Here is a 13,349-nt window from a genome sequence, read left to right as displayed (position 1 = left end):
GGCCAGAGCTGGGACTTGGAGCCATATAAGCTGACTCTGGGGCTCTCACAGGTAACCTTTGCACTGGTCTGCCTCTCACTCTGTTAGATCCAAGCAGAATGACTTTCAAAATCTCTAAGGAGAGCAAAGCCGGGTTATGGGAAATGGGGTCTTGAAGAGGAGGCATTCAACTGGATGCTCATCGTCTGAGCCTGGCTGCCAAGTTCATGCTATGCTCTACCTCACATACCTCTGTATGTTTGGCAGGTCTAGGGCCATAGGGAGCCCAGGCTGGGGCTGGTACAGTCCTGGTGATTAGCCATTTCTAAAAGCAATTCTGATTGGACAGAATGTGAGCATATAACACCCCATGAGTCCAGGACACCCTGCACTTATCTGATGGATCTTGCTGCCTTACTTCAGTGCAACAAAAGTCTTTTTCACAAGCTTGTGGTTCATCACCTACTTCATGGTGGTCTCATTAGCTTTCTGATTTGTGAACAAGAGAACTTTCTTAACATCAGTGTGTGCTGGTGATTTTACTGCCTTTTCCTCTTAACTCAGTCCCACTCTTTGCCTTACATTTTTGTTTATCCAGCCCCCTGCCCCAGGAATTATGGGGGATGAAGCTGGAAGACCATGGAAAACACACCAATGACACTGACACTGACCTACTGGGGATCAAAGCTGAGTCAAGAAGAGCTACTATTATCCTTTGATATGTGCTGTGAATTCTGAGAGAAACACTATGATTTGATTTCCATCTTAATAGCGTCTACTAATAGACAAATGTGAACTGTGATGAGGGAGAGGCCAAAATCCCCCCAACTTCCCAAAGCAAAAAGCAACAGAGCGTAGTTGTCAGAAATGTGATAGTATTGTCAAAGTATACAACCTGCTATGGGTTGTGAAACACGTAATGGTTCTATCTGCTCTAAGACTGTAAAATCAAAAAATTTTTACCAGGATAGAAAATAAAAATGAAAAATTATGAATCTTGAATTGATCTGCTCAATATTAGAACAGATATGTTCACACCTCGGTTTACTGAGCACATTCTGAGCTGCATATGCATTATCTACAATCCTCACAATAAGCCAGCATTTAGAAATTATTAACCTCACTTTACAGGTAAGAAACTTTCACTCAGAGATAGTAAGCAACTTGCCCAAGGTCACCCAGATGGTACAAGGCACAGCCAGGAGCTGAACTTGGTGGCAGCTGATTCTAAGGCCCTTGCTCTGCCTACAACCTCCAAGAGTGGAAGAAGTGCTCTGGGCAGCTACTTTTTTGGTCTTCTGGCAAAGCCTGACTGCAAACTGTATTCACCCAATTTGGTACCAAAAGACAGCATCCTCAGGAAGAGAAATCACAATCACCCTCTTCTTCACTTTTTAACTTTGCAGTCACAGTAGTTGTGAAAAAGCAACAGGAGTAGTGTGTGTGTTTTAAGACCCTAAAACTCCGACTACTCTGTACCCGCTGAAGACTGTAACAAATATTCTAAAGTCTCTGCTCACATCGGTTTGAGCCAGCGAGACAGCTGCATTGCACACACGTCCACGCTCCCTCAGGGCAGGCACTGAGCCCTCCCCTGGGGAGAAGGGTTGCCTGTTTGTGGTTATCGGCGTCTGGTTTCTCATTTTCACGACGACAGCAGGGCAAACCGTACTTGGTGATGGCTCTTCCGCATAAGCACTTCCTTCTGCCCAAATGCCCTTCCCCAACCCTTGCCTTAATGAACCATTCTTCTCTCACTTTTCTGCTCAACGGGGACCCCTGTCTGCCCAGCTTCGGCCTCTCACAGCTCCCTTAAAACAGTTTATATTTTTATTTTTTGGTAGAATCTGGTCAGGTCTAACTCGCCGCCAGGGGATGCCCAGAGGCTAGTTCACCGCCACATCCTGGGCGTGGCACTGTTGCGCTCAGAGATGCAGGGCTAATCAAACAGAAAGAACTACCTCACATTCCCATTCTCACTACTAAACCTGCCCTCCCTCCTCCTGGAGGTCCTCTCCGGCCTCCCAGGGCGCTGAAACCCTCCTATAACGCGCGCCGTGCCTCGAGTCCCGCTTTCTAAAAAGGGTGACACGGACCCACAACCACAGCCGCAGGCTCAGCCGCAAAGCTCCGCCCCGCGTCGGGCCACCGATCTGCGCCTGCGCCCTTGGGATCAAGGCTGGGCCTTCCGCACTCTCCGCCGGAAGCCTCCACTAGTCTCCTCCCTCAGGGTGGAGCGAAGTTTGGGCCCTTTGGGCCTATCATTTTTATCAGGCTTTAATGAGACTGGATGTTAAAAGAGAAAATGAAATGAGTTTATCTTTGGCCTAAAGTTAATCCACATTCTATTTGGATTTACCCCTCATTTAAAATAATGGTACAGCCCCAAATTAGTCCCGCCCCCTGCCCCCACCCATACTTCTCCCTCCTCGCTAGCTAGGTAAATAGGCCTCTTCCGTCCTGTCGTCATCACGTCGCTCCGGAGGTAGTTCCACGCTCGGGTCCACGCCCTTCCAGCGCGCAGCTTTGCCTCCGCAGTTGCTAAGCGGCCTTGGATACCTGACCGCGGGATGCTGGGCGGCGTCAGGTGAAGATGGTGGTCACTGGGCCTCAGGTAAGACGGATTCCTACCGTGGTGGGCCGGCCGAGGTGTTGGGAATTGGCGAGGGCCTCGCCGGACTGTCCTCGAGGCCGCTGGGCCCGTCTTAGAGAAAATCGAGGTCCGCTAGGGTAAAGTAGAAGGGTGGGGGGGGGGCGCAGATATAGGCCCGGATCCCGGACCTCAGACTGGGCTCGAATCTAACTCGCCTTCGGCTGGGAGATGTTTAGTCATCCTGCTGAGTATGAAAGAGCATTGGACAAGAAACCATAATGTGACATCCTAGTTCCATCCCCTTTTTCTAGGAATCCTGCTCTTAGGAATCTGTCCTACGGCAAAAATAATTAATGGCAGAAGCAGAAATATGTACATTTCAGTAGGGTCTACGATGGCAAAAAATTGAAAAGATGCTCATGAAGATTGAGTTTATTATGGCATAACCACGCAACCACTAACCTAATCAGAAGGCAGAATACAATGTTGTATGTACACACTGTGAAAATAAGCATAGGCATGGATGGAATGGAACATGAAAAGATAGCTGCGGTGGGATCATGGGGGGATTTTTTTTTTAACCTGACAAAATGACTTTAAAGTTCAACCTAAAAAATAAATATGTGGGACTAAGGAGAAAAATTCTAAAACTTAAGAGTAATAAAAGAGATTAGCTCGTATCAGCACCACCAAGTATTATAACATACATATTATAAACCTGTAGTAATTAAAATAGTATGGAACTGGGCAGGAACTTACAGGCAGATAGAATATATAGAATTAATAATAAAATTCAGTTTTTAGGGATTTATTACATAGGCAAGGTGGTATTTTAAATTAGCATAGAGGGCCTCCCTGGTGGCGCAGTGGTTGGGAGTCCGCCTGCCGATGCAGGGGATACGGGTTCGTGCCCCGGTCTGGGAGGATCCCATATGCCGCGGAGCGGCTGGGCCCGTGAGCCATGGCCGCTGGGCCTGCGCGTCCGGAGCCTGTGCTCCGCAACGGGGGAGGCCACAACAGTGAGAGGCCCGCATACCGCAAAAAAAAAAAAAAAAAAAAAAAAAAATAAATAAATTAGCATAGAAAGGATGGATTGGTGTCAGGCAGCTTGCTAGTAATTAAAACAATAACAAAATTAAAGCACCAAAATAAAGTCCAAATGGACTAAAATTTAAGTCTTAAAAATTTTGACATCATAAAAGTACTAGGAGAAAGCATTGTTGGATGTATTTATTTATTTATTTTGTGTGTGTGTGTGGTACGCGGGCCTCTCGCTGCTGTGGCCTCTCCCTTTGCGGAGCACAGGCTCCGGAAGCGCAGGCTCAGCGGCCGTGGCTCACGGGCCCAGCCGCTCCGCGGCATGTGGGATCCTCCCCGACCAGGGCACGAACCCGTGTCCCCTGCATCGGCAGGCGGACTTTCAACCACTGCGCCACCAGGGAAGCCCCTGGATGTATTTATAATCTTAGCATGGTAAAAACTCTTAAAAAGGGCTTCCCTGGTGGTTCAGTGGTTAAGAACCCGCCTGCCAATGCAGTGGACACAGGTTCAAGCCCTGGTCCGGGAAGATCCCACATGCTGTGGAGCAACTAAGCCTGTGCGCCACAACTACTGAGCTCATGTGCTGCAACTACTGAAGCCCACGCGCCTAGAGCCCGTGCTTTGCAACAACAGAAGCCACCGCAATGAGAAGCCGGCACACTGCAACGAAGAGTAGCCCCCACTCGCTGCAACTAGAGGAAGCCCGCGTGCAGCAACGAAGGCCCAACGCAGCCAAAAATAAATAAATAAATAAATAAATTAAAAAATAAAAACTCTTCTAAATATGTCACTCAATCCAGAAGCCAGAAGGGAAAAGATTAATTAATGCTTTCGACTCTAATTTAAAACTTTCTGTGTGGCTTGCAACATTCAAGCAAACTAAACCAAAAAAACTACCAGCAGCTAAGTCGAAAGACAGATAAACTTATGGAAGTCTTTATTTAATGATCAATTAGAAAAAATTTAAACCCAATAGCAGAGTATATGAACAAGAAAATCAGAAGAAATACAAGTGGCCAATATAAACAGTGAAAGATGGCCATCTCACTAATTTCAAAGTGCAAATTAAAATAATAAGGATTTTTTTTGCCTATCTTATTAGCAAAGATTAAAAAAATTAAAAATAGGATTGTGTGGAAACAAATGTATTAGCGTTAGTGGAAGTAAAAATTAGTACAATTTTTTGGAGGGCAATTTGGAAATAATTTACTTAGCCATTCAACAGGTAGGAATTTATTCTATAGATATGCAGAGTGCACAAAAACAACATGTTCAAATATGATGTTTGTAGTATTCTTTTACTAGCAAAAATTTGGGGAAAAAAACATGTCAATCAGTATATGAGTGGTTACATAAATGTCAGTACATCCATAAAATGGAATGCTGTGCAGCAGTTAAAAAAAAAAGTGGTAGATCCATATATAGTGACATGGAAAGATGTGAAAGATACAGGTTAGGTGAAAAAAGTATGTTGCAGAATAGTGCATATGGTCCTATTTAGTAAATAAAACTATGAGTTACCATATGTATAAAAACAATTTAGAAAACTATACCCCACGTTTAACAGTAGTTAGCAGTGAGGAATCAGGTTGGAAACATGGTTCCCCACATGGTAGCGTGATGGCAGGGCAGGGCCATGGAAGTGGGCTGATGGGAAACCCAGGGTTTGCCTTGGGTTTCTGCAGCCGTGATTATTCATTTCACTTTCAACCTTTGAATTGTAGCGAAATTGTAGCTAAGTTGCAGCTGTGTACCTTTTTTAAAAATAGATTTAGTTAATTAATTTGTTTGTTTGTTTATTTTTTGGCTCCGTTGGGTCTTCATTGCTGTGCACGCGGGCTTTCGCTAGTTGCGCCTAGCAGGGGCTACTCTTCGTTGAGTTACACGGGCTTCTCACTGCGGTGGCTTCTCTTGTAGTGGAGCACGGGCTCTAGGTGTGCGGGCTTCAGTAGTTGTGGCTCGCAGGCTCTAGAGCACAGGCTCAGTAGTTGTGGTGCACGGGCTTAGTTGCTCCACGGCATGTGGGATCTTCCTAGACCAGGCTTGAACCTGTGTTCCCTGCATTGGCAGGCGGATTCTTAACCACTGCGCCACCAGGGAAGCCCACCTTTTCTTAATGAATTATAAGAAGTAGACTATTGGTTCCTTTTAGGGTCTTTCTTTTGGAATATTGTTTATTGTTTCCCTTTTTTCTGATCCCTTCTTTTTTCCATAAGGTGACCATGGAGAAAGAGCTTCGGAGCACCATTCTTTTCAATGCATGCAAAAAGGAAGTATTTACCACCAGCAATGGCTATAAATCCATGCAGAAAAGACTTCGGAGTAACTGGAAGATTCAGAGGTGACCGAGTGAATTGTTTTCCCTTCTAAGTGATGATAACAGCCTGCTGATAACACTGAAAAGTCTTTATTTTCTTATGTAAAATAGATTGTTTAGGTGGGAGGAATTCCATTTGACGGTCATTCAGAAATAAATATGATTATTAAAACATATCTTTAAAAAATTGGCAATTAGCATATTATTAAGTGGTCCCCCCAAATCACAAAGCAAGTAATTATTCCAGTTATACATATGCACGTTTTTAAGAGGTTAGAGGCTTTCCCCATATTTTAACTTGGGTCAGTACTTTAGTTTAGGGAAAGGAAAAATGAAAATATCTGTGTGTGTGTGTGTGTGTGTGTGTGTGGTTTTTCTTAATGGGTAAAGGATGTGTAATTATACAAGCTAATGGTAGAGCTGATTGAATTTGTAGTTGGAGGACTTCTTTACGCTCTAGTGTGGTTTAATTTGGACACCTTGGCTTATAGGTAGTGCTTGAGCACAGGCTGATGACTCTGGGGCAGACCTATTAGAGGGGATTCTCACTTTGGGAGAGAGGCTGGACCAGGTACCTCTAAATCCCTTCATTTCTGTGCCTCTGTAGCCTCTGATTCCATACAGTCTAGATGCTACAATAGCTCATAAATTGGTTTAAATAATGGATCTAACACTTGCTTTTAAAATCATATTTCTAGCTTAAAAGATGAAATTACATCTGAGAAGCTAACTGGGGTGAAGCTGTGGATTACAGCGGGGCCAAGGGAAAAATTTACTGCAGCTGAGGTAAGAAATATCCATAAAGAAGAAATGTAGTGAGATAGTTAGGAGCATGGGCTCTGAAATCCCGGGCTTAAATCCCTCTTCACCACTTGACTGTGTTGCCTTAAGGTGGTCACTTCATCTGTTTCTTCATCATGGAGTTGTTGTGATGTTTAACTGAGTTAATGCATGTTAAGTGCCAAATACATAGTGCAGGCTAACTCAATATTAACCATACTTCTTTGCCGTGTTTTTGCTTTAAAAATAGGAAAATTCCATTTAAAATTAAGCTGTTTTTTATTCTATTTCATGGATAGACAAAGAATCGTTAAGTGTAAAACCCAAACAAAAATAACAAGTGTTGGCAGAGATGTGGAGAAATTGGAACCCTTGTGCACTATTGGTGGAAAGGTAAAATGGTGCAGCCACTATGGAAAACAGTATGGCGGTCCCTCAGAAAATTAAAAATAGAATTATATGATCCAGCAATCCCACTTCTGGATATGTATATTTAAAAGAATGGAAAGCAGGGTCTCAAAGAGGTGTTTGTACACCCATGTTCATCGCAGCATTATTCACAGTAGCCAAAAGGTAGAAGCAACGCAGGTGTCCACCAACAGTTGATAAATAAAATGGGATCAATACATCAATGAATTATTACTCAGTCTTAAGAAAGAAGGCAGTTCCGGTACTTGCCGCGACATGCATGAATCTTGAGGACATTATGCTAAGCGAAATAAGCCAGTTACAAAAGGGCAAACGCTGTATGGTACCATTCATGTGGTGTACCTAGAGTAATCAAATTCGTAGAGAGAAGGTTAAAGTGGTAGTTGCCAAATGGGTATGAAGGTTTTGTTTTGCAAGGTGAAGAGTTCTGTAGATTGTTTGTACAACATTGTGAATGTACTTAACTTTACTGAACTGTACACTTAAAAGTAGTTAAGAGGGTAGATTGTGTGTTATGTATATTTTACCATAGTTAAAAAAGCAAAAAACCCAGAACATAGCAAGAGCCTTTCTCACAGAGACTTGGAAGTGCTTGGTGTTCTGGGAGGGTTGTGGGGAGGAGGCAGGGTGGGCCCTGTGTGGTCCTTAGACTTAGGTGTCCAAGGTCTCCTTCTCTTACTTTGGGTGAGGCCACGGGGAGTGGTCCACAGGAGAGCATTCCTGTTGTCCTTTTTTTTTTTTTTTTTAAGATGTTAGAGGTAGGAGTTTATTAATTAATTAATTTATTTTTGCCGTGTTGGGTCTTCGTTTCTTTGTGAGGGCTTTCTCTAGTTTTGGCAAGTGGGGGCCACTCTTCATCGCGGTGTGCAGGCCCCTCACTGTCGCGGCCTCTCTTGTTGCGGAGCACAGGCTCCAGACGCGCAGACTCAGTAGTTGTGGCTCACAGGCCCAGTTACTCCGTGGCATGTGGGATCTTCCCAGACCAGGGCTCAAACCCGTGTTCCCTGCATTGGCAGGCAGATTCTCAACCACTGCACCACCAGGGAAGCCCCTGTCGTCCTTTTTTTTCCTCAACCTGACTGCAAGGCCACCCTCTCATCTGGGAGGGGCATGGAGGGAGACATAACTATTTAATCAGCTTAATTGAGAGGAGGAGCAGGAATTATCATTGGGAACGTGGAGGTGACCAGCCACTCCTACCCCATGAGACCCCTCGGAAAGTACACACAGTGGGCAGTGGCCTGCAAAGGAATACGGTTGGGTTTTGGTCCCACACTCCGATAGTTTCTCTTCCACCTCCCTTCTCCAGCTAGGGAGGAAAGAGAGGTGTCCCCGTCTGGGCCAAGGAGCAAGCAGCCTCAGGAAAGCCAGGGCGTCCAGAGAGAGGGCCAGAGACCCATGCCTGGGCCTTTTTCCAAGAGGAGATGAGTGCCAGGCCAAACCTTTTTTCAGGCTTTCAGGGATGGGAAGCAGTGGCTTCCAAAAGACAAGGGTCCCTTGAGAGGCAGATTTTGTTCTTTGGAACTTTAGCCTAATGTTCTCTCACCAGACCAGCCCCTGGCACCATGTTTTCTCTTTAGAGTTGGAGTGAGGCGGGGAGGAAAGGGAGAAAAGTGTTTAGCTTCTTCCTAAGAACTAACATCCTCTTGTGTTTTTATGCTTCCACTGGGCTGATCCTAGTGGTCAGCAGAGGTCTTCATCCAGGGCAGAGATCACCGCTTTCCTGGTCATCGTTGCTGGTCTCTGAGGACTTGTAAAGGGTCAGTTCACACCTCAAGGGCTATGTAATCCCTCTTTGATGTTGTCCTCCAGAAACTTCTGTGACAGAACAGACATCATATGTCTGACATTAGATGCAAGAATCAAGCTAGAGGCGAGGCTGAGTTCAGAGTCTTCCCCTGTTTCCCACCTCACCTCCACTGGCTCATCACACTCGCTTAGCGGTGGTATTCAGTTATCTCCAGCAGCCCACGCCATGCTTCCCAACCCCGTCAGATCAAGGGCCACCTTATTACAAATGCCCCTTTATCATACTGAATTGAAAAGCATAGATAGTATAACTCATCACCATTTAAAAAGAAAAGTTGATGCTCTAACTATATTAAAGGGAGATGATTTATTTAAAAAAATATATGAACTTCAAATTGTAAATGTATGGGCATATATACTCTAGAAGAATGTGTATGTTTTAGTGTGTTAATCCTTGAACTTACATACACTTAGAACACTTCTTTACATTTGCCATTTTGAAACAAAGGCTAAATGTAAATCTAAGTATATAGAATCACGATGAATGGGACAGCCTATTGTGTGGAGTCCAGAATCCGTGAAGTTTTGTCTCATTTGGGAGCAAGCCATCTTGGCGATGTTAACTGTTGCACTGTATTTTCTATATTTAGGGGATTGGGGGAGAGAAGCAAATCCAGGTTGTGTGCAAGAGCAAGAGGGCCGTGCTGTAGCAGAGCTGCTCTGGGACAGTGGTTTCCCAAGTGGGACGCATGTGATGAGCCACTGGGGTGCCAGAAGGAAATTATTCATATCTTTATCATCCTTAAAAATGTCCTTTTGGGGGGTTTTGTTTTGTTTTGTTTTTGGCCATGCTGCGCGGCTTGCAGGATCTTAGTTCCCCAACCAGGGATTAAACCCGGGCCCTCGGCAGTGAAAGCTCAGAGTCCTAACCACTGGACTGCCAGGGAATTCCCTGGGGGGTATATTTTGTAATGATATAAATATACGTACTTTCTATACGTATTGGAGTGCACATTCAAATTTTTTTCTGAGGGGGTGCTTGAAGAAAGTTGAGAGACTGTTGGTCTAGACCGCCCACCCCCGGTGTTCTTAGGCTGGGTCAACAAAATCAGCACTAGATTTCTTCTCTCCCCAGCTTTGTGAAAGCAAGAGAGCTTTCCAAGAGATAGGTAGACAGCATGCCTTTCTTATGTGGTTTGATCAGTCAGTGACTTGAACAGAATTCGTCCCTGAGAGATGGTATGAAATGCCTTTCTCCTGATATCCTTGGCTGGCAGTGAGAAAAAGGTATGATCTCTATCAATAGTTTTCAAACAGGGATGGTTTTGCTCACTCCACACCCCCTCCCCCAACCCCAGGGGACATTTGGCAACATCTGGAGACATTTTTGATTGTCCGGAGAGGGTGGGTACAACTAGCATCTAGTAGGTAAAGACCAGGGATGCTGCTGATTGGAGGAGACCTGTGAGCTTCCTTTAGCTAATAGTTTTCCACTTTTGGTTTGCTGTCCAGATAGTCAACTTGGAAAATGTCATTTCAGTTTGAGTATTTTGGAGCTTTATACTAAAGACAAGTGTGGAAATCCTACACAGAGAGTAAATTTTATATTGTCTTAATATAGATTTACATTTAAGTGCTTTTATAAATTTGAAGTTGTTTCTTTTTCATCTAGTTAAGGTCTTTTTTTTTTTTTTGGCTGTGTTCGGTCTTCGTTGCTGCGTGCAAGCTTTCTCTAGTTGCAGCAGGCGGGGGCTGCTCTTCATTGCGGTGAGCGGGCTTCTCATTGCCGTGGCTTCTCTTGTTGCAGAGCACGGGCTCTAGGGCACACGGGCTTCAGTAGTTGTGGTGCGCGGGCTCAGTAGTTGTGGCGCATGGGCTTAGTTGCTCCATGGCATGTGGGATCTTCTCGGACCAGGGCTCGAACCCGTGTCCCCTGCATTGGCAGGAGGATTCTTAACCACTGTGCCACCAGGGAAGTCCCTAGTTAAGGTCTTATTCATAGTAGTTTGGATAAAAGTCTTTGAGGTATATTCATAGATTGTTTCTTTTTCTTTGTGTAGTTTGAAGTCCTGAAGAAGTACCTTGATGGCGGTGGAGATATCCTTGTGATGCTAGGAGAGGGTGGGGAATCCAGATTTGACACCAACATTAACTTTCTCCTAGAAGAATATGGAATCATGGTTAATAATGGTAATTATTATTATTGTTTTAATAGAGGCAGTGATTTCATGTTTATTATTTATGTCGTAGTCCTCTGGGCCTAATAGTACAATGGAAAAAGCCCTGGGCTGTGAGGGTCCATGGTCCAGGATTCTGGCCTCACCGGCAGTCTGAATTTTCTAGTGCTAGGCTTCTTCCATTTATAAATTGAGAGAGATTGGAATATAGTTCCAGGATTCCTTTCAGGTCAAAATTTGTATGTGTCTATAATATCAAACTTACTTCTGATCTAAGAAGCGCCTTCCTCTCTTTTTCCCTTAAAGATGCTGTGGTTAGAAATGTATATTATAAGTATTTCCATCCTAAAGAAGCTCTAGTTTCCAATGGAGTCTTGAATAGGTAAGCATATTGAAAACAGAAATGACTTTGCCAATGACTCTCCTCTTTCCTACGTGACTCTTCCCTTCTCCCTTCTCACACGTTCCTTTCTCTGGCCCTTTTTCCTTTCTTGCCTTTTTAAAAAATTTTATTATATCATAGTTTATTATGTTACTTCTCATCCATCAAATTACATTCCTCCCATCTTTTGAAACCTTACTCCACATCACCTTTTTGACGATTAGAATATAGTCAGTTGCAAGTAAAGAAAACCCTATTCGGATGGGATTAAACAATACAGAGACTTTATTGATTCATGTCATTGAAAAGTCGAGAGCTAGGGCAGGCTTTGGGTGTGGATTGACTGTAATATTCGTCAGGTCATCAGGGCTCCAGTTCCATTTTTCTGCAGTTCTCTTGGTTCTGCTCTCCTGTGGGGGGGAGCTGACCAGTTTTAACAGTTCCCAAATTTGTATCCTCATGCCACACCATTTAGGGCAAGAGCGTATGCGTTGGCCCCAGCATTCCCAGCAATAGTAGACCTGGGGTTTGCTGTGACAGAGGGCATAGAATGCCCTGGTGGCACAGTTATGTCATATTCTCCACCCCTGGAATCTAGGATGAAGTCAGTTTTTTCTCATCCATTGGATCCTAAAACATAAATTAAGAGCTTTGAGAAAGTGAGAAATGAATGCATGAGGGGGCAACAACAGGGGCCTTCTGGGAGCTTTTCCCTGTATTCCAAACGATTCATTCCACACTTGAACTTGCCAGGTACTCTGCTGGGTCTGAAGATAGAGAGTCTAGAACACAGGACTAGAATGCGGGTCTAGTACATATTTGGACCTTTCCCTCAGGACTCATTAAGAGGAACTGATTCTTATATTTTCATGTTAACTTTTGCAGGCTTCCCAAAAGAGATGTAGGTGTGTAGGAATACCTTTATTTGATTTTTAAGAATGGTATTTTGAGCAAGTCTGCACAGTACTTGTATCTAATTCATAGTTACTATTAATGAATGGATTGTGAAATTCCTAAATTTTTTTGTTTACTAGATTTTAATTTTTTTCTTCAAGGGAAATTAGCCGAGCTGCAGGGAAGGCAGTGCCTGGGATCATTGAAGAGGAGAGCAGTGGAAACAATGCCCAGTGAGTGTTTTCTGAGGCCACCTGAAGGGGACATATTTGCCATTTGAAGAGTTTTCTTTTTCAAAGCGAAGCATTTTCATTTCTGATTACAAAAGTAATTCTCACCAAAAACCAGATTGATCAGTTCAAAAGGAAGAAAATAGAAGTCCTCTGGTGTAAATCCATGCCCCTCTCCCCAAAGATAATCCTTCTTAACTGTATTTAGATTTTTTTCGGGAATTCCCTGGCGGTCCAGCAGTTAGGACTCCGTGCTTCCACTGCAGGGGGCACGGGTTCAATCCCTGGTCAGGGAACTAAGATCCTGCATGCCGCACTGTGTGGCCAAAAAAAAAAAAAAAAAAGTATTCAGATTTTTTGATTTTTTTTCATATATAAAAATAGAGTTATGGGCTTCCCTGGTGGCGCAGTGGTTGGGAGTTTGCCTGCCGATGTAGGGGACACGGGTTCGTGCCTCGGTCCGGGAAGATCCCACATGCCGTGGAGCGGCTGGGCCCGTGAGTCATGGCCGCTGAGCCTGCGCGTCCGGAGCCTGTGCTCTGCAATGGGAGAGGCCACAACAGTGAGAGGCCTGCGTACCGCAAAAAAAAAAAAAAAAAAAAGGTACTTTATCCTTTTTATGACTGGATTAAACTGGATGTATCCTAATCTAATCAATCTCCTATTATTGAACATTTAGGTAGTTGATAATATTTTGCTTTAATAATACCACCTAACATTTATTGAGCGCTTACTGTGTCACAGGCATGTATTATTACCTCATTTAATCCTCACAACC

At 44.0% G+C, this 13,349-nt stretch overlaps 1 protein-coding gene across 1 annotated transcript in view; it reads left to right on the top strand.

Annotated features, from left to right (window-relative positions):
• Positions 1 to 2,432: 2,432 nt before the first annotated feature.
• IFT52 (intraflagellar transport 52) overlaps positions 2,433 to 13,349 on the top strand; it is a 34,373-nt gene continuing 23,456 nt past the window's right edge. Inside the window, exons 1-6 of the mRNA XM_082645550.1 lie at positions 2,433 to 2,593; positions 5,830 to 5,954; positions 6,629 to 6,716; positions 10,949 to 11,078; positions 11,372 to 11,447; positions 12,503 to 12,574. Coding sequence (XP_082501676.1) covers positions 2,573 to 2,593; positions 5,830 to 5,954; positions 6,629 to 6,716; positions 10,949 to 11,078; positions 11,372 to 11,447; positions 12,503 to 12,574 — 512 coding nt within the window. The 5' untranslated portion in view covers positions 2,433 to 2,572. The remainder of the gene's footprint in view (positions 2,594 to 5,829; positions 5,955 to 6,628; positions 6,717 to 10,948; positions 11,079 to 11,371; positions 11,448 to 12,502; positions 12,575 to 13,349) is intronic.

This window comes from Mesoplodon mirus (assembly GCF_964341445.2).
Source record: "Mesoplodon mirus genome assembly, chromosome: 15".
Taxonomy (NCBI): Eukaryota; Metazoa; Chordata; class Mammalia; order Artiodactyla; family Ziphiidae; genus Mesoplodon; species Mesoplodon mirus.
This window is presented reverse-complemented; position numbering and strand designations above follow the sequence as displayed.